Source organism: Haemaphysalis longicornis, unplaced genomic scaffold (assembly GCF_048455015.1).
Source record: "Haemaphysalis longicornis isolate Haplotype H1 unplaced genomic scaffold, Haemaphysalis longicornis Haplotype H1 scaffold_2, whole genome shotgun sequence".
Lineage (NCBI taxonomy): Eukaryota > Metazoa > Arthropoda > Arachnida > Ixodida > Ixodidae > Haemaphysalis > Haemaphysalis longicornis.
The window spans coordinates 33,583,750-33,609,364 of record NW_027526295.1 but is presented as its reverse complement, the minus strand read 5'-3'; the positions used below and the strand labels follow the sequence as shown (position 1 = coordinate 33,609,364).

The window sequence follows — 25,615 nt, the reverse complement described above, 5'->3', positions numbered from 1 at the left end:
GAATAGAATTTGGTGGGGTACATTCGGCAAGCACTTGCCACAAATAAAAAGTAAGCTACCTCTGTCACTCAAACGAAAAATCCACAACCAGTACATACTGCCGGTAGTGACATACGGAGCGGAAACTTGGCGCCTTACTAAACAACTAAAAAGCAAACTTAGGTCGGCTCATGAACCCTAGAACTAATAATGTTAGGAATAGCACTCAGGGACAGGATATGAGCTACCTGGATCGAGAACAAACTAGAGTAGAAGATAGCATAATTCAAATAAAGAAGACGAAATGAACTTGGGCTGGACATGTACTGCGGCGAACCGACGACCGGTGGACAATTAAAGTAACAGAGAGGATACCAAGAGAGGGGTCTAGAATGAGAAGGCCATTAACTCGACGGTGAGATAAAAGAAGAAAGTTCGGAGGCACAGAATAAACTCGGGCAGCGCAGGACAGAAGCGAGTGGTAGTCACTGGGACAGGCTTTTGCCCTGCAGTGGACCTAAGTAGGCCGATGATGACGACGACGACGACGACGACGACAACGATTATGATGATGATGGTGATGATGATAATGACGACGACTACGACTCCACTACGTTGAGCAAACTGAGCTACAAAGGCTCTGTCAGGGTTGGCTGCGTCTTGTCGGCATCGTAGTTGAACTGCGATTGCAGGCTGTAACTGGTGGTAGCTTTCGGCAGAGGCGCCCACCACTTCAGACGTATGGTAACTTAATTCCGTGATTCCGGCACCTGACTCTACCCTAACCTGGAGTGACGGAATCTCACAACCAAGGTGCGCCATGAAATCTTCCGACGTTTCAATGTACTTCCAAGGTAAACTCTCCAGTAACAATAATTATGCTTCGTCCCTATGGCCCATATCGACGGCATAATGATCTTCACTTGCCACGGCCATTAAGACCATGGAGAATTTACCAGTCCATAGTTGGGGATCTCACATTACAAAACGAGAAAAAAGAAGGCAAGGCATGTTAAAAATAATTTCGTCCTGCTTTGTACCGCCACCCGCAGCACCCCCCCCCCCCTTCCCGGGGGGCCCAGTGTCACGAGTGAAGGACAATCCCCGCTACGACGCCGAATGAGATCAAGAGGAGGAGGAAGAAGAGAGATCAATCAGATTATTCCATATACTGACAGGAGTTCATCTCTTTCTATTAATTTCCGGAACATTTTCCCCAAAAATGCAAAACTTTTACCAGCCCGGCTACTCAATCGTCTTCTCGAAGATTATTTGGCCTCTATGCAGCCAGGTGCTATAATTTATACAGATGCCTCTCAACGAGAAGAAAAATCCGGTATCGGAATATTTTCCCTTTCCCCTAACTGGGCCTTTTCGGTTCGTCTGGTGATTTTATCCCCATATTCTTTGCGGAATTCCTGGCAATTGTCCTGGCGCTACGAAAGCTGGATGTGTCAATTACATCTCCAATGATAATTTCCGATTCTTTCTCTGTATGCCTAGCCCTTCCTTCCCCTAAAGACACTCCCCTTCTGCGGACGTTTCGGTCACTCCTGCCACCTCACTTCACTGAAATTCACCTTCTTTGAGTTCCTGGTCATGCAGGGATCACATTCAACGAGACTGCCGACTCTCTAGCAAGGGTAGCACTTTCTGGGCCTGTAGTAGACGTCGTAGAGCCGACACCTTTAATAACAGCAGCTAGGTACCGTAGGATGCTGAAACTCCAAGTACAGCAAGAATCGGTTTTATTATCATTAAGGGATTTTAATCATCTTAAATTCTCATGGAAACCTGAATGGTGCCCTTCACGCAACTTAGAGGTGATTATTACAGCCTTACGTTGTCGAGTACCCAAGTTAAATAGGTATTTGCACAGGTCTCGTCTGGCGCCAACAGCTCTGTGCAGCTATTGCAACGAAGACGAGTCTGTCGATCACTACCTTTTGACATGCCGACGTTTTTCCCGACTCAGACGTCAGTCCCTGGAGGTGCCGCTTTACAGTTTGGGGATATCCCTAACAGTGCAGGCTATTCTATCGTTCGGGGCATCCGAAACTGGGTTCTGCCGCCGGGATGTATGCTCTGCCCTCTTGCGCTACATTGAAAATTCAAAACGATTCTCTTTATGATTGCGATTGGTCACCCTCGCTTTGATTTTTCAGGATTTTTTTTTCCTTTTTTCCCAAACATTTTTCAAACCGGTCTAAATTATCTTTCCTAAACGTCTCGTGATTAGATAAGAATTCCATTCATTTTAACCATCCTCTGTTGATTGGCCGATCCCCTGATTGGGTATGTGCCATACCAAAAGGCGCAACAACCACAACAACACATGTGGAGGACACCACGCCACGTGTGGATTTGGCCAGGTTCTGGGGTGCTTAACCGAGAGCTGTTTCTTTCGATTTGTGGTTTTTCTTTTCACCCCTTGGTTTTGTTTTTCTTCCGTTTGTGGCTAACGTAGGCGAGGCAGTGATCACGGAAAAAGGGATGAGGGCCGGGGCTCATCGCCTTGGTCGGAATCTCTTCCTGCACGGGAACTCCCGTTGGAGGAGCTTATGAGTGGCCGCGGGACGGGCTTCCCCGTGGCCTTGGTCCCTTCCAACGGCGGCTTCATTCACCGGCACAACCCGCAGTCCATCCATAGCGACCTGGGGGAGGTTCCCACGCATTTCAAGAAAATCACGGATGTGAGGCCGTTCGGCTGGGCAGGAATCTTGTGTCGGTCCTCTGACAAAGATTGCATCGTGGATCTGCTTGCCTTCATGATGTTCGCATCGGTCCCGGTAAGCGTCTTCATCCCCCCGCATCTCGCTTGCACTAAAGGTTTGATACGTGGTGTCAGCACGTCTTCGACTCCTCCGGAGGTGCTCGAGCAGTTTCCTGTGGCTGGAGCCATTTCCGTCTATCGGTGAAATCAGGTAGTGAACGCAACCAGGGTGTCAAGGGATCTGCGATTGCCACCTTAGCGGGATAGTTATGCTCCTCAGAAATTAAAGTACGGCCGTTTTTGTTTCGGGTTAAGGCTCTCAAACCTCGACCATTACAGTGCCACAAATGCTGGCGCTACGGGCGCAGCCAAGGAGGCTGCCAATCAGCGTGCATTCTACCGGTCTTACGGCAAAAGAGCTAAGCTTCTTGCAAGGGAACACGCGCGGGACGTAGCTTGGCCGTGTCGGTGGTACGCATCTATGACTGTAGATTGTTTTTTATAATTCTTTTATCATTTGTAAGTGTTATCATCTTTTAGCCTGTTTATCATTCTTTTATCATTTTTAGTGTTATCATCTTTTAGCCCTGTCTGTTAGCGTTTTCACATATTACATGTCTCAAGTAAAAGATGTTTAGTTGAAGTCTAGCGAGTGTCCCGTCAACTTCTTTTTATGTCCCTGTTCGTTTTTCGCTGGTAAAACGGTTCTAAACACACATCTCCACGCCGTGAACGCTGCCGACGGTGCGAAGCTCTGTGGCGCAAGTTGTGTATTGTCTGTGTGATGAGCGTGATCGTCCGCGCGGGCTAATGCACTGTGAGTTTTAAATGATTTTGAGGTGAAGTAAATGCACTGTAAATGACAAGCGCCACACGAGAGACAATGCGCGTCCCAGTACCTCGCACCCTCGGCATCGTTCACGGCGTGATGATGTGTGATTTTTTTTTTTGCGTTTTGTACCCTTCTAGATGGCTTACGCGTCGTCGTGTAAGTTTCCGGAAGAATTTCGACTACTTTATCATCTTTAAATTGTGCCGAAATATCCAGTGGAGTTTTTGTTTACTGCCACCATCAGATAAATTACTCCCGCCTCCCCTAGCGGGAACCCCTGTGTAGGTTGATTCTCCCTTCGCGTGAAACGTGCCGTGAACCCCCCGCCGCGGCTATGACGCAATGTGGTGCGGCTACGACGCAACACAATCCAACACAATCCACTTTAATCCAATCCAATCGAATCCAATCCAATGCCCCTCGCCATAGAGTTTCTCACTAGCTTACATTGAGAAACTCTATGCCCCTCGCGAGAGAGTGTTCGCTATCGGAGAGGAGAGGGGGTGAGCGGCGGAAAGCGGCGGAGAGCGCAGCTCGCGCGGCGAGGAGAATGGAGGAGGGGTGTGCACGGACAACAACGCCGTATGGAGGGACAAGGCGAGTTAATGAGATGCAGTCGCATCTAAAACGGACGCTGCGGCCGAGAATTCCACCAGCGTCCTTCGGCTCACCATCGCCGCGCCTTACCCAATGAGCCACGGTGCCGTGTTTTTAGATGCGACTGCATCTCATTCACTCGCCTTGTCCCTGCATCCGGCCTCGGCGTTGTCGGCGTCCGCCCCTCCCCCATTCTCCTCGCCGCGTGAGCTGCGCTCTCCGCCGCTCACACCCTCTCCTCTCCTATAGCGAACACTCTCTCGCGAGGGGCATTGGATTGGATTCGAATAAATTGGCTTGGATTGGCTTCGCTTGGCTTGGATTGGATTTGGATTGAATTGGATTAAAGTGGATTGCGTTGGATTGTGTTGCGTCATAGCCGCGGCAGACGCACTGGCGCCGGCGCGTCCCCTCACCGTTATGCGCGCTGTAAAACGCGGTGCCTGCGCCGCTCCGCTCCATCGTTCCAGCGCCGTTCCTCCGCTGTCTAAAGCTGCAACGTGAACCCCCTATGCGTCGCATCTACACAGCGGTTCCCGCGAGGGGAGGTGGGAGATTTTCGACGGGATTTAGCCTGGCGCCAACAGTGTGTTGGCGACCTAACTAAAACAGGAGACAAAGGATTAACGCCGGTCTCTCATAAAGATTAGAATTCGAAAATAGCTAAAATAAAGCCCACTATCAACAGTCTAATCACATTAGTTTTCAGAATACTTTTGAATATTCCCACGGTTGTCTCGACTGCAAGCTCGGTTTGGTAAGTGACAGATGGCGCCACGCGTCCAAGCTAAAAGCACTCTAAAAACAGTTACGAATATCTTCCAGGAGAAGAGCCTCTAAGAATGCTTAGCAGGACTCTAAACGAGCAGGAATTTGCCCATTCAACCGCCAAAACAGAAAATCTTTAACCAATTATTGCTCACAAGAAGAACGTCCAACCAAGAGAACAGCAAGAAAAAAGATAAAATAAACGATAAGAGTCATGCAACTAATGATCATGACCAGTATATTGCAAAGCCTGCCGTACCACAAATTTACCCGCACCACAGAAAGAGAAAGAAACACCATTATTGCGACGTCATGCAAGGCAGTTATGAAGCTCGCAATTTTGACCATGATACAATCTAACAAAGGGTGGACCACTAGGGCAACAGAATGAACATGCATAGGTCTAGAAGAAGGGGACCGCCATTTACTCGATGGAGGTATGAAATAATATTCGAAGCAAAGAATGGACTCGGGAAACGCAGAAAAACAGCGGGTTATGGTCAATGGGAGAGGTCTTCCCGTAGCAGTCATCCTAAATAGGATGTTGGTTATATTAACGATGAATATGTCCTCAAGTTGTGTCTTCCTAACGCATGTCAAGATATCAGGGAAACCACTCTCCTAGCAACAAGAAAGCGTATGTAAAATCTAAATCGGGAGGGCTACCATACCCCCTTGAAAAGAAACGTGTACCCCCAAACAGAAAACCAAAGACAGGCATTCCCCCCTTTGAAAGGAAACCACCGCCCGCCATGATAGACATGGCACCAATCCAGCGACCCCGCATAAGAACACTCCTCTGCCAAAAATATGGATACGATCCTACACAAGAAGAGCCGGTATGGCAGGCTCAAGTTTATTAAGGGAAAGTTTCAAAATCATGAGACCGCAGTATACACCGACTGCGGGATGTACGAAAGCACCAGGCCTCAATTGTCGAGCTACTCTGGCAATCTTTGTGACTGCGTGACACTCCAACTTCGAAGAACAAATTAATGGAAGTTGGTGCCATCCTCTCGGCAATCCGAATAGTGTGAATATCAAGTAGAAGCGTAACGTCATTACAGACTCACTAAGGACATTACACAGTTTTCTGGAGGCAGAATAGCAAGCGCTTAGTTAAGATATACCGATCCATAATGCAGAAAGTTAACGTCACCTGGACAGCCGGATCCAATGGTCTGTAAGCGAAGGACGCACTACTCCTTCTGACCACGACTACCACATTGCCTTCTTCGAAAAAAGTTAGGAACGAATCATCATCCTATGCCTGGTAACAGAAACTTTCCCCTTTGTAACACCAGGTCTCAATGCCGAAGAATTACAAACTCTGTGGACGAAAAACACAGTTACATGGAAATCCGTGTGCATTCAGGTGTTCGGTGGGAACATCAGACATTAACATAGAACTCTGCTAAAATAGGGAACATCAGGTGTAGCCAAGAGAGAACAATTCAAACATAACGAATTCCACTTCTTCGAGGCAAGACACGCGGGTTTGTCCTTCTGGTTACCTCAAGATCAGCGCGAGCTGATTGAGAGAGCAAGGGAAGACGCTGCTGCATCTGGTGCCGTAGACTCTCGTTTCCCCATTTTCCTAAAGCACAACTATTTCATCCCGAACAAAGATCATCACTCTCTCTGTCTCTTTGAAAAAAGCAAATTTGTTCAGGCCGGCCTAGACATCACAGAATAATCGTTTTGGTACAATGAAACTGACGCCTTCTCGCTCAAACTGACCAACACCTCGCATTTGCCACCGTTCACGCTCACATTTTAGGCCGCAGAAGTGCAGAGAGCCTCTGTCTCTCTTGGGGACGCGGTGATTTAAAACCCTTGTTGATAATCTTTCTCTTTTCGATAACCTTTCGTGCTCGTCAAACATACATGGCAAATGCAGCAGCTGCGTACGAACACGCTCCGTAATAGTCGAAGTATCGCTATCGCGCCTTACATCTTAGGATACAAACGTAGATGTCTCTGAAACTTTTTATTGATCACGTTGCTTTCCTCAACAAAAGCTAATATGTGTTTCAGTACAATGTGTTCCATTATCTTTCGGGCAGTGCAAGTGAGGGAAATGGGTCGAAAATTTGAGAGATGGGTCTCATTTCCTGACTTATGGATCGGAACCACTATAGTGATTTTTCAGTCTCTGGGGACGTCACATGTACCTAAGGGTTTTTTGTAGATAAGCAGCTGGTATTTGCTTACCCACTCTGCGTATCTTCGAAGCAAAGGATTCGGTATGTTGTCAGGACCACTTGATTTTTCTTAATATCTAGGGCGTGTAAGAAGCAAAGAATTCCGGCTCGACCTAAATGTATATCAAGCGTGCTCTTATCGCAACTGGTGGGTTTCAAGGGGGCGTAATGCCGTTATCCACCGCAAATACCGACTGGACATAATTATTAAACTGTCAGCTATAAGTAATGCGTCTACAGGAGGCAAGTTACTGTTTGCGAGTTCCCGAATTCAAGTATCGCCGGAACTTATCAGGGGAAGTTTTTATAAAGTTGCGTAAACTAACATTCATTTATTTACCTTTAGCATTTCGAACTAAAGTTTTAAAGTTCAAAAGCTTTCCCAAGTGAGCTCTCTTTGAGAGCTCACTTATACCTGTGAGAGCAGTATTTGTTTTTGAGCTTTCGAAGTCTTGTTAGCTTGCGCTTGAGCCGTATGATCTCTCTCGTTATTGAAGGGTTAATCCACTAATTTTATTTTAATTCTAATATACTTAGATAACCAGTGCTCCACATTTTTCTTAAAACGTATCCACAAGCTGTCAACTGATAACATTCTGTCATTTGAAAGATGTTCAAAACAGGGTACGAAATTTCCCTGTAGTCACGCACACTCACGTCATCAGCGTTGTCCCCGTCATATATGCGTTCTTTCACTCTCCCGTTATACACACTCGAAAGAGATAAAAGAATTTTGTTGTCTTGTAATCAGATATGCCCTCGGTAACTTCCCAAGGAAGGACATTCGTTAAAATGGTATTACTCTCACATGTTATATCCAGAATATTCTGCGAACAGGCAGTGACACGTGTGGGTTCCAGAATTATTTGTTATAGGTTAAACCAAGCAGTGCTTCTGCGCTGGCTTGTTTGGTGGTTCCTATTTGAAGGTATTCCCACTCAAGGCCAGGAAGGTCATAGTCACCGGCCAGAATAATTTTTTTGAGTCGTGAAGATGCGGTTGCATATATTCATAAAGGACAGTTATCCTATCGGAGCCGGCTCCTGATGGACTTTATTCCTCCCACGTAAATGGAAAGCTTACCTATCGTAGCTTTACACTACAGTGATTTTATGCCGTCAACGTCAGGCATTGGCGTAACGGGGATATTATCCCTGACTAAGATTACAACGCCCCCCCCCCCCCCCCCCCCCGGGACACCTTGTCTTTTCGGAGAACAACATTGCCTATCAGGAAGCTACGATTACTGCAGACATTAGAAGAAAGCCATGTGTCACTAACGGTAACAATCTCGGGTGAATGTTCCTGTAAAAACGCTTCCAGTTCAACTGTCTTATTCACCACACTTGTCGTGTTTACATTAATCACAGGAATGCTCTTTGGTACTTCACGTTGATTAACTGTGTTCTTTGGCTTTAGCGGTTTTTTGGTACTTCTACTTTGACGCCCCTTTCTTCGTCCCATATATAGAGTGTATCATTTAATTTGATCTTGACATATACCAGCGAGAATTTTGCACGGTTTTTCAGGTTAACTCTGCAACTCTCCCAAAGCTGCTTCCTGATGTTGCGGGAAGTGATATAAAAATCTTCTCTGACATATTTGGTCCCCTTCAGTTTGGGGCAGTTCTTAAGTATTTTCGTCCTTGAATTCGTGTGGCTTAAAGATTACAGGCCGAGTTTTGTCCTCCCTTTTTGTTTCTAGACAGTGTATTCTTTCGATCCCAGAGATAGTTATCTTAACTTTGTCCTGGATAAATTTTAACTGGTGTCGCCACGGAAGAAATTCTGGTACACCGCAAGCAACCTGCATACCTACTAAGGCGCCGTTTTGAAGTACACAGTTTCTGCACTTCGAAAGTAAATGATACAGTAACGTTGGGACTAAGCATAATGCAAATGCTGCAAGCCTTTTCGAACAAGGTCCATTTGCGACACACATTCGTGCTAAGTGACAGTATAGACGGACTATTCTCAAGCAATAAACTCGTGACACCCTGCTCTTAGCAAATCTACAGAGATACTTTTATTAGTTTTAACGCTCAGTTTTAACTTTACATACAAGATCCACAAACTACCGACAAAGAGAAACGCCCTACCTACCGACCGCCCGACCGACTGACAGATTTACCAGCGCCCTGACAGAACTGCTGCACCTAGAGACTGGCAATTTGAGGAGTACATTCGTGTCATGGTGTAAAGGCTCACCAAGGCGGGATTTTCTGGAATCGTACTCCTAAGCAAGGAAAAGGGGGCAATTATTTTTTTGTAAATCCGTCCTTATTTCGCTCACTCGTTCACATGTCCAAGTGCCTTTTGCTGATATGTGTAGCCCTTGGGAATATGTAAAAAGTAGTTCTGCCGTGTTGGGCGGATTCTGCTCTTGGGCGGATTCTGCATTGTGGAAAAAATGGGTGTTCCAAAAGATTCCCCAATAAGAGTTGCACTGGTTGATTTATCCAATTGGTTTTTGCTAATACATATTACCAATACAAATACACCAAACTAATTTTAAGGATTTCGCCCTGCGGAGTCGGTAAAAGGGCGAAAAGTTTTAAATGACACGACTTACGATCTGGAAAGGCCTAACAGGTAATATCAACGCCTAGCCAAAGTGCTGATTCAAACGGTCCCAAATTTCATGAGTACATTCTGATTATAGTGTAGGAGGCTACTAATGCTGGAATTCTTAAAAATTACAATCGTGAGAGTGTGAATAGCGCTGACACAGTTTTTCATATATGTATTATTTATCGCAGACGAGTGGACATATTGAACTGGTTGTTGTGGTTACAGGTAACTTATACAGGTCTCTAAATCCTGTTTAGAACATTTTGTCAGAACCCCACGTAATAGGGACAACTATAATTTTGAGAGCAATACATGGTTTAATAAGTTACGAACCAAACTGTCCGATCGTATATGCGATTCGTTTTTGCTTGTACATGCTACGGATACAATTGTTAAAAACAATTTCAGGATTTTGTCATAACACGCGTATAAAGACAGGCGTGGGATTTTTTAACTTAAACCTCTTTGTACATGAAATTCTGTTCAATTTCCCCGCGTTCGCATGGCTCTCGCCATCTGTTGGGAGTTTCTGAAACCATGCGCCTTCTAGTACCGGCCCATGTTATCTTCTATACATATAAGGATAAGTGCCCGACTGACTTACTGACTCGTCAATACCAGCCAGAACTGCTCCACCAAGAGACTTAAAAGTGCGGGAGTACGTTTGTGTCATGCCGCAGGGGCTGACTAAGGCGGGATTTTCACCAATTCTAATTCACGGAAAGCGGAAACTGTGTCTTCCTAAATTCGTGATTGTCTCGCCAACCGTTCATATATCGAAATGCTTCTTGCTGATATGTGTAGCCCTGGGGAATATCTAGAGAGGAGTTATACGGTTTGGCCCTAACAACACCGTTGGGGTGATTTAGCATTTCGGAACCAAATGGGTGTTCTTAAAGATTCATAAATAAATGTTTCACTGATTGATTTACCCCATTGGCTTTTGCGAACAACTGTGACTCATGCATATGCGCGAAACCACACTTAGCGATTAAGCCTTGTGAAGCCTGTGAAAGTGCCAAAAGATTTTTTTACATGACATGCCTGAGGAGCCTAAAGGTCTACACAGGTGATGTCAATGCCCAGTGAAGTTGCTGGTTTAAATGGCTTCAAGTTTCATGATCACCTTATCATTATGGTGCAGAAGCTCAATGTTGCTAAAATTTTAAAAAATTACAGCAGGGAGAAAGTGAAAAGTGCGTAAAGCTTTCAGATGTTTATTTTTTTTCGTATCCCAGTTCAAACACTGACCTGGTTTCTGTTGATAAAGGTAACTGAGGCGCGTATGTGAACACTGTTCTAGAAAATTTTTCAGGAACACTTACCTAATAGAGACAATCAGGATTTTGGGAAAACTGCGTTTACATATTTGACAATAACAATACAGCGCGCTGGTATATCAAATTCGTTTTGGCTTCCAAATGCTGCCCATAGAGTTGTCCAAAAATCAATTTCAGGATTTTGTTCTAACCTACGTGTTAGAGCAAAATTCAGCAGGGTGGTGTCAGTTATAAATCCCGCTGGCCTCAAGAGGCCAGCGGGATTTATAACTGACACCCCCCTGGACGTGTAATTTGTATCAATCCTCCCGCATTCGCATACCATTCGCCATCTGTTGGGACTTTCTGCAAGTACGCGCCTCCAGTAGGAGCCAATGTTATTTATCATAAAACTGTGACTGATGCGTAGCCTTCACACCTACCGAGATGACACTTCTAATGGTTAGGTTCTCATTTCAGCGCACCATCTTCGTAGAATTTGTTTTGAGAGATTTCCAATAAAACGGAAGTTCCAGCAGTTTCTTTTCACCACACGCTTCAGGTAGGAGCCCACATATTGGCAGCACGCGGGAGTTCCTAATTGTGTAGTACTTCATTGAAACTACCTAATTATGACATGAAATAACTGAACAGGCGTGATGCCCATTGGTGTCATTAGTAGAGTGGCTACTACCCCTAGTATAGAAGAAAAAAACTCGACACCAGAGTAATCCCGTCAATGAAGTCGCCAACACACAGGGAACCTGCGACGCCTGCTATGAGAGAGCAGCCACTTTAGTCGAGGCGCCTGATGGAGACGCCCGAGTTTTCGTTTCACATCGGTGCGAGAACTGCGGATATTAGATATATACAGCTTCCCTGTAACGTACTACTATTACAACTACTACTAATAATAAAGGAATAAATCTGTTAATCACACTACACCGGGGAAGAAGATGCAGCAAACATTTCTAGGGCCTTCGAGAGCAAAAGAATAAAAATAGATCTGCTTACGAAAAAACACGTAAACAATAGCTAACGCCTCCAAAAAATATCCAAGAGACCCCTTATGGTCTGAAAATTTGCCCAAGTGACGCATATGAATAAGCTAACATGATGAAGTGGTCCGTGTGCCTGTATGAAGATTAGACGATGTACAGTGATGGACAAATGAAATGCGAACACGACAATATAACCGGAACGAACACGACATTATAACCGGAACACGCGAAATCGAGAAGTGCTATTTGCGGAGGTCCATTAATGACGCGCAATTGTTATACACGGGAAGCCAGGTGTCATTTTACTTGCGTGGAAAGAAATCGCGCTGTTTGTATGTTCTCTCGTCACCGAGAAGATCGGAATCGCTTTCTTTGATTAGATCCGGGTCGGATACCACGCCTTGGATTAGGAGCTGTTAAAGCTGCGGTTGGGCGTGATCTTGATGGGAAAATCGCGATCCTCGTTTTTCTCGGAAGTTTCGTGGCCTCCTGCTCAGTGATCATTCCGACCAGCTGTTATGAAGTTCTTTATTTGGTGGTTTTGTAGGACTCTCCAACAATGCTCTCTAATAACTTCGAACTCTAGAACCCCACAGTGAAGCAACCGGCTTTTCTCTTGCAACAACACATTCCATGATCAGAAGTTGAATATTGTTACTACATTTTTGGACGGTTGTACTTGGGAGGGGTGGAAACAAGACATCGGTACGGCTCCTTTTCTGGACCGATCCCTTTTTGGGTTGGATTTGAATTTATCATGCAGCCTAGTATTCATCAGGAGACTGGGGTACTTTTTTTCCCAGATTTTACATTGATCGTCAGTGAGTTCCCGGATTTGCCGTCCCAGTAGACGGACTGGGACAGAGTCTGCCTAGACAGAATCCATCGGCCGGAGGTGGACCAGGGCTCTGACGGGAACCGGTCGAGGCTTCTACCCTTCCACTCAAAATCATTGCGAAGGTTGGTTACAGTGGGAGTGAGGGGGCGCGATGTCAGCGGGTTCGCCGATACGAGTACCTTGAATGCACAAGGTGTCTATGCGGGAAGCTGTCCAAACAGGTGGCTCATGAGCAGTCTGAAGTGGGAAAATTGACTTGCACGAAACAAACCCCGTTCAATTTATCCCGAATGGAGCGAGCAGGCAGCAAGAACGCGAGGCATGGAAGCACAGTGTGGAAACGAAGTTACGTGGCAGGGGGGCAGACGAATACTATCTTTCGACATTAGCAGTAAGCCAAGCAGATACGCCGCCCGTTTTTTGATGACCCTATGAACACCAACGTGACTGAAAAATAACAAATGAACCGGATGATAAGATAAAGGTGTTCAATGCTTACCAAGGGTATTCGTGGTGACTGAACGGTTTACGGGAGGACCTGTGACAACATAGCCGTTCTCCCAGAGGAAAGGGCTTACAGAAATAATGTAGAGACTTCCAGGAACCAGACCAGCCAGTTCGATGAAAGAGTGGCTCGTGTTGACTTCGAAATAATGTCCTTCTTGCAAGGATGCACCGATCTTGTAGCTGATGACGTCTCCTGCAGGAGCACTCCATTCAACCCGTACGGAGGTAGCGCCAGAGGTCGTCACGCTCAACCCGGTCACCTTCCTAACTGCATTTGAGAGAGTGAAAATAGGGTACGGTTCGACGGAAAATACGCCTTAGATAGAAGACATGATCACGATAACCACAATTTCATCAGTTATTTGACTCAACCCGCCAGCATCGGGGTACTATTACTACGGCTGTAACTAGATCAGTGTGTTGGTAGCGTTACATAAACGACTTTTAGGGCAGCAGAAGTTCCTTCTTATCTATAACTAACACGGTTACTTTAAGCTTCATAATAGGAATACATCATATGACGCAAGTGTTAAAACACGGCGTTCTTTGCACCGAACAGCTTTTGAAATTAATGTGACTTTTCTTACTAGACAAACATATCCCATGGGCGCGAATAGAACACAAGAATTCAGGATGACCCGTAAAAGACTGAACCACCACTTCACGACGACTCCACGGTGAAGATGGCTTTTAAGTATTAAAAAGAGAGGACATGGTTGACACATAAGCCACGAATGTACGGAAGCCACTCACGGGACTATTGGGTTTGTCCCAGAAAAAAAAACCGGACCCGGGCTACATAAGCCTGCTTTCATTCTTTGATAGCGTCAGCACTGAGGCTTCTACTGGTAATACTGTAGTGCTACAACATGCGCATGTGAAGGTGGTTTCTTAAAGCTACTAAATGCAGACTCAGAGCTCCTCTGTAGACAGTTGGAAATGGTCTGTGGCCTATTATGTAACCAGGACGACGAAAGGAAACCAAAGGAAAACGGGCACGATGTAGCAGTACAGAATTTTAATAAGCATCGCAAGGAACAAAAAACGAAACTGCCTTTGCATACAGAACAAGTAGGCAGCGTTCAGTGCCCAGAGAAATTCTTCGAGTATTCTAGACAAGTTTTTTACGACTATAAAGATACACATCTTTACCATAATTATAATGTTTTAATGTACCGCCACCTTTGAACTACTGCTTAATCGCTTCCTGGAATGGGAAGTTATCGTAAATAATTCCTTTCTCTACTTACGGATCGCAGTTTGATCATCAACCGAGTCCCCATGGGGCTGTTCCACATTTTCACGTAGCATCTGAAATAGCAGTACAAAAGGGAAATATAAACAACATGGTTTTAATGAAAGCCAATGGTATTAAGAAAACGGCTGCTAGCAGGGACATATGTAGAGAGCGTATACAGGACCTAAAGCCACGACACCTTAGAGTGATTTTATAAATTAGTCACTTCGGAAACACGACCTCCTCTTTCTGTTTATTGACGTCTACTGAAGGTGTTAAATTCGCGATAAAATTTTTCGTTAGGCTATTGCATGGTCTTAACACCGAGGCCAGAGACAGCAATTATCATAGCCTTCTCCCCTTCTGTATCGTGTTTGCGCCTCTTTCGCTACCTTGGTTGCTTTCTCCTCATATTCATTACTGCGATGGGTTCCTGTTGGTGGTTGCAGCATTGAGGATTGCTGGGTGCCGACTTGAAAAAATGGAGGTCGGAGAATATTGCCGGTATGGGACACGAGTCCTTCCGCCTATAGAAACCCCAGGACCGATTTCACCCGCGACTCCCTACCCAAAATGGATATATTCTCGACAGAGCACGCCTCAACGTTCTTCAGCAGATGATTTTGCATATCAATACCCGTAATTCCCAGCCACCCTAGGCACATTTTTCCGTTTTCTGCCTTACAAGATAAAATAGACGACCTAGATAATCGATCTCGGCGTTCCAATGTTCTTTACTTTGGGTTTGACGATAAGGAACGGTCTGAAGCATGGGATACAGCCGAACGTCTTGTTAAAAACTTTTGCTTGCCAACTTGAGGCGTAACAGTTGCTTCCGTTGCCCCAGCTCACAGACTTAGTCCTTCTGCACAGGACAAAAAGACACCTATCGTAGCCACATTCTTTAATGATAGGAAAATTGAAACGATTGTCAACAAAGCCCAAGCTAAAAAACACGCCATTCAGCATCTCGCGTCATTGCTCCCTACCCGTTCGTGATAAAAGGCGCAAGCTGGCCAAATTATGAAACCCGTAGCAAAGTAGGGAGAGAGCTGCCACCTCGTTTTTACTAACCTCTTCATAAATGACGATATTTCCGTGTGGGACAATGTTAATGATTGTGCTGTCAGAATAAATGCTAGTGATAACACACCCGTGGCGGTTGCTCTCTTAAGGGACACCAGTGAAGGACATCGTTCCCTTCCTGCATTTACAAAGTTTTCATCCCCAGTTGTAACGCTTTCCATTGCCGAGCATATTCCATTCTCGTTCACAAACATTTTGTTTAAATGCAATAGATTGCCCTATGGAATAACAGGGAGGTTTATAGGTACAACATTGCACCAGTTGCACGCAGAAAGCCAAGACGAGACCGGTACTAGGGTCCCCATATACAATGCTTAAGATCGGGGGGTCTCCCATGATCGAGCCCTGTGCCTCGGAGGTGTTGGATTCTGGCGTTTCTAAGACCTGCGCAAGTCCACAACAGGTGTTCAACGTCAGCTTCTGGCGCAGGAGTCACACATTCGAAGTGCTCTTTCGAAAACCGTTCCCCTTTCCTCGCTTAGTGAATCCTCATCAGCATCAATTGTAATATTGACTGAAACTTGGCCAATGGCTCTGTCAGTGATAAAAATATTGTTTGCGCATCAAAATTTAACTTCTTTCGCTGTGATCGGTGATCAACCAGAGGGCATTGGCGTACTCATCGCCGTCAAAGGCGATCTTCTTGTTACACCTATCGCAATATTCACTTTTCTTGAATACTTGTTTTTATTTCCTTGAAGTCGCTAGGTAATTATGTTGTTAATTCCATCTTTTATCCGCCTTCCTGATATATGCGCCTTGTTTGAAAAAGAATTTTCCCGTTTTCTAAGCGATATTTCTACCCGGTGTCCCAGTGCCAGACTTATCATTTCAGGTGATTTCAATTTCCCAGCTAAAACCTGGTGTGGTCTAACCGTTTTAAATTCAATTCTTCGTCCATCCCCTGGCCACTTGGGCCACACGTTCAGAAGCCCGCGCATTTGCTCGACGCGTTGGTCCAGGCACTGCTGCCATATCAGTGCACCCGCTGATAATGTACTTTTAGGTTAGTCGTGGAACTATTGCACGTCGTGGAACTTCCGTACCCATGATGTATGCCTCTTAGCAGTTTTGTAGTCTCTAATTATTTGAAACGTTTTCGTGGAACAATGCTGTGCATTTGGAGCCTGTCATTCCTTAGCGGGGATATTGAAGAAAATCTGGGGCCGATGACTAAAGCGCAAGTCGAGAAGTAGAGGAACTGAACGTTGTCTTTAAACAATTATCCGCATGGCATCAAGCCACGCAAATCTTTTAGATCTTTTAATAAGGTTTTGCGCTTGCAAGTAACCATACGAACTAGTGTGGAACGGCTTTTTATTTTAAGTAACCTTACAATTTTATCAACTTCAGACCATACTGGTATTAATCACACTATACTGAAAAGTAAATATCGCAGTCTGTAGAATTCTAACGGCAATTTTTTATAGTCTCTCGTGACAGGCACTATTCTCAGTAATTGGAGGATAGCTGATGTAGCACCAATCTTTAAATGAGGTTACCGTACTTCACCAGTAAATTTGGCTAACAAGCACCATATGCAAGGTCGGCGAGCATTTAATTCACTATCAAGTCACTAAATATTTAGAAAATCCCCATCAAATTTGAATATCTATGCGGTTTTTACAAGGCTTACACGACAAACACAACTTTGAGGTTTTTTTTTACGATTTACATTGATCCATCGACGCAGGCTTACAAACTGGTAGGATTTCTCGATTTTTAAAGCTTTCGATAGCATTACACACCACAGACTACTTCTCAAACATCAGCCAATTGTCCTCACTTGAGTGCAAGATTTTGATTCTTCTAGAATTTAGTTTACATCTTCGAATAATTATACTTCCTCTGCTTGTGTTACTTTTCCGCCTAGGCAGTTTGCTTGGTCCCGTACTTTTTAATCTATAATAATTTTCATCCATGTGGCATATCCTCCCATCCATGTCTCTTTGCAGATGCTATTGTAATATATCACGAAATTTCTTTCAACAGCGACCGTAGATGCTTTCACTCTATCTTAACACAATTATTTCATGGTGCTGCAAATGGCTGATGTCAGTGATCTCTAAAACAGGCTGCATCACTTTAACGCGGTAGGTTTGTAAATATTTTTTCATTAACAACAGCATGATTACCTTTCGAGACAAAAATGTTTTGTAGGAGGTAGAGGACTGGTTCAAAAGGTAGATAGATTATGAAAATAAGAAGGGTAATTATTACTCTCGTTTGTACTCGAAAACTTGCTTTGTTTCATGTGTTTACCGGCAGCATTGGCTCAGTGGCTAGGATGTTGTGCTATGGAGACGAATGTCGATTCGATACCGGGGTGGCCGCTTTCCAGATGGAGGCAACACGTGAAGACGCCCATGTGTTGAGACCTCCGTGCACACAAAAAATACCCAGGTGGTCAAAATTATTCCGGAGTTTTTCCCACACAGTGCTTCCCATAGCCCAGGTGCCGCTTCGGCGTGTTAAAACACTTTTTTTTCATATCTTTCGAACGTTGCGTGCTGCTAGCAAGTGCTTTTTTAAATGTGATTCACACGACGGACAGGTCCGCAGCCGGACTGCTGACGTCGCGTGACGTCAGCAGACGGTCCGGCTCAAGGAAGCATCCCAAGTAGCAGAGGCTGACTGCCAATAATTGGAAAACCCATGGGTCCCCATTGGCTTCCGAGCTATCGGCCACTCTTCGGTAACTCGCCTGAAAGGTTGACTGAGCGCCAAGCAAACGGCGACTCGGAGTAACGTCACACGCACAGCCCATCGGAGGCCGAGCTTTAGCAGACGGATGAAAGCGAATTTTGGCCACGCGCTTGCCGAGTGCATGGCGTGTGAAAACACGACGGTTAGAGCGGTGAACAGGCAACAACGCAGCTAAAAGCAGTTACCTAATGAGCCACAGCACCGTGCCACAAAACAAAGCGTACTCCAATTAAAGTGCAGCGTATTCAAAATAGCGTGCGAGATAGTGTTACATGTTCTCTAAGAATGGGTCATTTGTGTGTCCTAACACAACGGTGTCCGTCGGACTACTTGATCGTTGTGCCTCTGCGCGTTCTTTATCTCCGCGGCGGGGCTGGTGGACGGACGCGTCGCTCCGACTGACGTCTGCGTCTCTTTTGCCACACGTTTTGTGCAAGTGAAACCGCCGTAGTACTGTGCATGTCTGTGAGGTGCGTTTTGGTGTAGGCGGCTGTGTTTGAAATATGCCTGACTGGTGGAATAACATCGTTTGCCTGCTGCGGCAGGCCGCCGAAAACGTGTCACCATTTCATTTTTCCTTGCTCGGTACTGGAGAGCTCGCGCTCGTTCCCGCCAAAATTTCATCTGTCGTTTAGGACAATTGGCGCGTGAGTGCTACTTAGTGTTGCTGGTTCTTGCGAAGAATTAAGGGGTCACATACATGTGCTTCTATTTGTGTGACACCAGCTCTAGCTAACCTCTTTGTGGCTTTGTGTTTTCCGAACAAGCGGCCCTTGCTCCCACTGCAGGTTTACGACTGCTCAGCATGCGTTGAAGCAAGACTCGTGTGCAGTATAAGGGTTACGGACGTATTAGGCTGGCTTCATTAAACTCTACCTATGAATGAAGCTTTCGTTTCAGTATTTTCTTCAGCAACGCAAAGATATTGTCGAGCGACCAAGTAATTACACTGCCGCTGGGCTTCTGAGTCGCTTCTGTTCACATCTGGCGCGTCTGACGAGGCAGAAGTCAGGTACGGCGACAGCAACACCGTACCAGTTTAATGCCCAATCAGTTAGGTTTGTAGCTTCGCATTAATTGTCACTTTATTTGGTTACCCTTTAAAACTATAACGCAATAAAGGTCACAAGGCTTCTCATCTACCTTGAAGTTGGCATAGATGTCTTGCAAAAAAACGCGAACGTTCGTGCGTTTCGAACCCATTGTGCAGTGCTTTCAATTGTTGTCTCTGATCCCGCGTTGTAAGAAAACAAACGTTACGCTAACAAAATGTTCACGGTACAACATTTCACTCGCGATTAATTGTTTATGTGACTACAGTAGCCACAACAAAATTTCATGGAACCGCTGGCGTGTTGCTTTGTCTATTGAACTTTTTTTATATTACCTTTCGCGAGTCCAATAAGTGTGAAGCCCATTTTCGGTGAAATTCTGGTCTTTTTTCTCAAGAACGTGCAAAGTAACTGCTGCCGTAAAACGCAGTATTTAAAAATAAATAGTTGAGTACATTTTATGTTTCATAGCGAGTGTTAACAGCTAAAAATGTCGGCAGAATATTTTCACACGTGCATCTCTTAAAGACAGATCTGGGTGCTGTATTTAGTAAGAAGCGTGCATTTATCATTGTAGTTAACGATTTTTTTACTTATTACAGGCGCTACGACGTAAAGGTGTTTCCTGTGAAAAAGTGGCGGATGCACCAGAGAGAACAAGCTGGACTATTCTACAATAGTGTTGTTCAGCGACATATTTTTATCTTGGCAGGTCGGCGAATTCCCGGGGAGGAGGGTCCTGGTTTCATTAACCTGTATGCTTCCGTTTTGTAGGCATCTGAAGCAGTTAAACGAAGTATAGGTTGACTCACCCGTCACGAGAAGCTTTTTTTTTTAATTTTTTCGCGACATATGTGGTTGTGTTTGCTTTCGTGTTTGGGTTTTGAAGAACCTTTTTTCGTATTCTTGCCACTGTTAAGCCAGGATTCTCGTTGTAATTTTGATGTGCATAATAAAAGTTAAGAAAAAAGGCCTGGTGTGTTGTGTTGCTCAATTGTTTTCGGCAAATCACGTAATTGTTTCGCAAAGTTGATGCAGTTTATTGTGCCTCGCGGTGTGATTTCAAGTTTATACATGCCATTGTACAGAGAATGTTTTAACGAGTGCACTTTAATAAATCAATAATGCGGACTTAATAAGTAATTTACTCTTTAATGGCACATTTTAAGCAAAACTTGGCCCGCGAAGCAACTCTTAAAATAGGCACTGGCCATAAGGACTGGCCACAAAGCCAAAAATGTGCATGAAAATAGCGTGGGGTCCACCAATAGGCATTATCCAGAGCAAGCCTTCCAGAGCTTGCCCAATTCTTGGCTTGTGACCTTCCCCAATCACCTATTGAAGGCTGCCGAGGCAATGCCCAAGCTCGGGCACATTGGCCACTGATGATTTGCCATGCTTGGCATTGGAAATTTCTGCTGTTTGGGATTCACACGAAGGATAAAGCTAGCAGACGACAGCGCGGACGGAAAAAGCATACTCTCGACGCGTGGACCGTCGGCGCGCACCGAGAAGCGCAACAGGTTTGAGTAGTTCAGAGTATTGGCAAAGACGGACGCTGACAGAAAGTGTCATTGCGCTATGATGGCCGTAGCGTGGCCACAAGAATGAGCGCCGCAAGATCACGTACGTGTGGAATGAGAAAGCATATATGCAGGAAAGATGTAGCACCCACGTTTTCTGATTCTGCGTTTCTTGAACGCCTGCTTCGTTTGCTGTCGGTTCACGCGCTTTTCCTTTCTCGGCTTTCCGCCGTAGCTCCCGGTGTTAATGTGGGCTAGCGTCGCTTATCAATGAGAGCTTGCTTCTGGGCTAGTTGGTACATTATTTCTTCTAAAAACACGGCGGCAAATTGAAATAATCAAGACGAAAGATGACGGAATACAAGATGCACACCTACAAAAGCGCATTTGGGTATCGCCTCTGGGCAGGCAGCTGACGAACGCTGCCATCAGTCGTGTTTGTGTCGGACAAGTCAAATGCGCCTGGCGAAAAAGCCCTGCACCGCCGTGCAACCGTGCCGCAACAAACATGCGACCGGCGGGAAAAGAGCCCAAGAGCGTAAAACTGTCAGTAAACGAAGGCGTAAGGGCGTCTCGATGAGCCAGGTGCTCCGAGCAGAGAAGCGTGGTTGCTAGACTATCCAGCCTTGTGCGCGTCAAAGCACAGTATTTTGCTGTAATCTCCCGCCAGAATCGCGAACCGAAATGGAGTATCGCATTGTGAGCCCGCGTTGTCCGCGGTCCGTTCGCTAAGGTCACGAATCGGTGACGTCGTATCACGTGGTACGAATTCCGCAATCCGAATCAGTGACCTCGTCCGCCGTGTGGATCAGCCGTTAGCAACATCCACGTGAAATTATACTTAGTGACCATACAATGTGTTTTCAAGCGCTAATTATAAAGGACATATTGAAGTGTGTTTATGGGTCTATTTCACAGCTATAGTGAAAGTCTCTACACTTGAGTACAAGTTAAGAACGGCAGTAGCTCATGCAGTGTATCACTCCACCGAATCGAAATACCCGGATCTCAACCCGCGCGCTTTTTGAAAGGAGATAGGGCTTATGTGTGATGTCGTAAAGTGTGGGTGAGGGTGTGGTAATGCGGCCTGTTGGCCCATTAGCATCAATGGTTTAGCGCATGCATTTGTTGAGCCTTCAACTAGCCCATGCCATTTGATGAGCCTTGCGACGTTGAACATTAACAGTAGGGCAGGGTGCGCAGCTTTCTATGATTATCGACATCACACACCAGTCCCACAAATTGTGGAATTTTTCGAAAACTTTGTTTGTGGCCCTGAATACAGCCATAAATAGCAAGAAGCCACTTCACTTTTTTGCTCCAGTATCTGTGGATAGCTACATCTCATTGTTGCTTTCTAGGTGCGAATTGGTACTTTGAGACCAAGAGGGACATGGGACGTGCCTGCAGCTAATCTGCTTATTCGTAATAGGTTCATCACTAATTAGCAACATAATGTACTGCGTCAAATAATCAATTGAAACTGTTAGTACAGACAGGGGTGGTATATACAGGTGCTTAAAGTGGCCTTGCTGATAAAACACAAGTTTGGTTCATTCGAAAGATTGCCTCGTTAGAATAACAGATACCACTTTTGACGTAAACTTTACTCAATCAAATAAGATGTATTATTAAGAAAATAAGTTGCGAGACATCTACGTTTTTACCATAAGATATAAGGCGCGATAGTGATATTTCGACTCCCACGGAGCGTTTCCGTACGCAGCTACTCCATTTCTGATGTATGCTTCACGAGCAGGAAAGGTTATCAAAAAGAGAAAGACGAGCAACCAGTGTTTTTAATCGCCCTGTCCCAGGAGAGACAAAGGCTCTCTGCGATTCTGTGGCTTAAAATGTGATCGTGAAAGATTGCAAATGCGAGGTCTTGGTCAGTTTCAGCGAGAAGGATACAGTGTCAGTGTATCAAAATGTTTATTTCGTGGTGTCTAGGCCGGGCTGAGCAATTTTTCTTTATGGAAAGAGAGAGAGATAGACAGAGAGACAAAATCTTTGTTCAAGAAGAAATAGTTGTCGTTTACGAAAATTGGAGTGGTTTACGAAAGAGGTGGCAGAGCTCGAAGGTGGAACCGCAGTCTACGGCATCAGATCCAGCAGCTCCTTCCCTCTTCCCTTGCTCTCTCAATCAGCTAGCACTGATATTGAGGTAACTAGCCGGTCAAATCTGCCTCCCTTGCTTCCAAGAATTGGAATATGTTACGTTTGAGTTGTTCTCCCCTGGCCATACCCTTGGACACGGCTAACTTGCGCGCAAGAGGGTGCATGTTTGCCCTACACACTAAACTTTTTTACACCCTTTTATCCAAAAAGGGTGTAGCATAAATGGAAAAAGGGTGTTGGAGGCATTTACACCCTTTTTCTTGAATCTCAACACCCTTTTTCTAGCTCTACACCCTTTTGTATAAAGAAAGGGTGTTGATCAACTTCAACAGCCTCGGTTTTTCTTAGGGTGCTGAAAGGGTGTGGAAAAGGTGTTCAGCTGTTCATTGAATAAGGCTATGTTTGGATGCATAATAGCACTGTAAAGAAGAAGACATCCCCTCATATACTTCTCTACTCGCAAGAAATTTTCAAACGCATGCAAAAAAATAATTGCTCGTATGCAATGATCGCTCGTTTCCATATGCGGTACACCTTATGCCCCAAGTTTAGCATTGGCACGTGAAACACCAATTTGAACGTTCAAAATTTAAAATTTCCCCGCATTTCCCCGAGGGGAAGAATGTGAAAGTGCGAATGCACGAGTTGAATTTGCGCGGTTCGGTAATGTTCGCGAAAGAGAGATCACACACACACACACAACTACAAAGAAAGAAAGATGCATTTATTCACAGACACCTATTTGAGTTGTCGCTGTACTTGACTGCTAGAGTGGATCTCAGCTTTGAAATTTCGTGTCAGTACTCCTTTAAGCGGGTGCATTAGCCCTTCTCACGCCCTATTCCTGGCCAATCCCCCACGTGGGTATGTGCCATGCGCAGACACCTATTTGTGTTGTCGTTGTACTTGATTGCTAGAGCGGATCTCAGCTTTGAAATTTCGTGTCAGTATTCCTTTAAGCGGGTGCATTAGCCCTTCTCACGCCCGATTCCTGGCCAATCCCCCACGTGGGTATGTGCCATGTCAGCGGCCAGGCAGCGCACGCCTATCTCCCCCCGTTGCCAAGGAAGACGAGGAGATTCCTGGCCAATCCCCCACGTGGGTATGTGCCATCTCCCCCCGTTGCCAAGGAAGACGAGGAGCGCGCGCACCCGCAGCTGTTGCTATGTGGACGGACGGCGGTCAACGGAATTCAGGGTCGCTTATAAAGTGCATTCGCACTTAAAAATACTATATAGTCGGGTGGCGAAAAGAGTGTTTACCGACTGCAACACGCTTGGCTGTCTATAGGTTGTTGAAATGGTGTGAAATAGGTGTTCAGTTGCAAAAAAAGAACAGCGGAGGTGGAGTCACCTAGTTTCTTCCGGTGTTGCTAAGTTTGGTTATGTTTGCTAAGATTTGCCGTGTCCTTGCTAAGCTGGGATGACCGCTGAGGGGTGAGGCCAAGTTTAACCGGATTTTACTAGGCTGTTCTAGTGTGTCCCCAAGGGGCAAACAAGCTAGGTCGGTCCCCAGCTAGGCTGTTTCTCCAGCGTTGCACCACTATTGCAAGCTGCGCCAATTTTTTTTTTCCTTTTAGAATCCAAAAAACACTAGTATCTCTGAAATGGTACAGTGAAAGGTGCGCATACGCATACGCCCCTTGTGCTGACACTCTAACAAGCTCGAAAGCCGACTTCACTGTTATAATACCCTATCTGCGGTGGTGCACCCTTTACAGGTGCCGCAGTTCTTTTTCTTTATATTTTTTTGCTGATGCCACCGAAACCAGCTCAGGCTTAAAGAGCTTCACTGGTAATAAATTCTGCCAATTCACATTGCTTTAAACATCGTGAGGTACAAAACACCTCCCGCTTGTAGAAAATTTTCGTCCACCCCTGTAAACAGGAACAAAATGCCTCCAAAGTTGGAGGCCTCTTCACCTTTTTTCTTAGTTGGCAGTCTTTCCTTACACCCTTTTTCTCGCACCCTTTTTTACGCCCTTTTTCTTACTTTCCAACACCCTAATTTGTAGCTTTACACACTTCTGGGAAAAAAGGTGCTAAATAAAGAACACCCTTTTTGAAGGGTGTTGAGGTGGCGGGGAAGGTTTGTTCGGTATTTAATAAAATTCTATAAGTGTTGGAACACAAAACTACGTGGTAATTAAAAAAAATTTGCAAATCCGCGTGTTGATTTGTATATTCTCATAGTAAAATCTATACTTCTAAAATTAGCGCTAAAATACCTGTTTTTTGCGGCAAGCCCACCGACTCGATCGGGGGGGCTTTCCTATGCTGGATATAAAAGCAAGAACAGCACAGGTATTACCAAGCAAGTATGCACTCCCTGTACCGGGTTCATCCCGTTGGTTTTCTTGCTCAATTCATTTGTGTTCCAAGTGTTGCTTGTGCGTATTGAGTGTTTGTGTTGAATGCTGCGCGCCCCACGATTCACAATGCCACCGCGCATGCCATCACCCAAAAAACGTGTTTGAGGCTCAACACCCTTTTTTGGGGTGCTGAGAATCCTCAACGCCCTTTTTAAGGGTGTTAAGCTTAACACCCTTTTTTCATCCGTACACCCTTTTTTTTTGCCAAAACCCCTTTCAAGGGTGTTAGCCATGGGACAAGATTTTTGAAACCT

At 45.2% G+C, this 25,615-nt stretch overlaps 1 protein-coding gene across 1 annotated transcript in view; it reads right to left on the bottom strand.

The window, feature by feature from the left end:
• Window positions 1-25,615, bottom strand: part of LOC144167898 (fibronectin-like) — a 103,238-nt gene that overhangs the window by 4,616 nt on the left and 73,007 nt on the right. The window contains exons 3-4 of the mRNA XM_077697034.1: window positions 14,519-14,579; window positions 13,261-13,536 (exon numbers count right to left, since the gene is read on the bottom strand). Coding sequence (XP_077553160.1) covers window positions 13,261-13,536; window positions 14,519-14,579 — 337 coding nt within the window. The remainder of the gene's footprint in view (window positions 1-13,260; window positions 13,537-14,518; window positions 14,580-25,615) is intronic.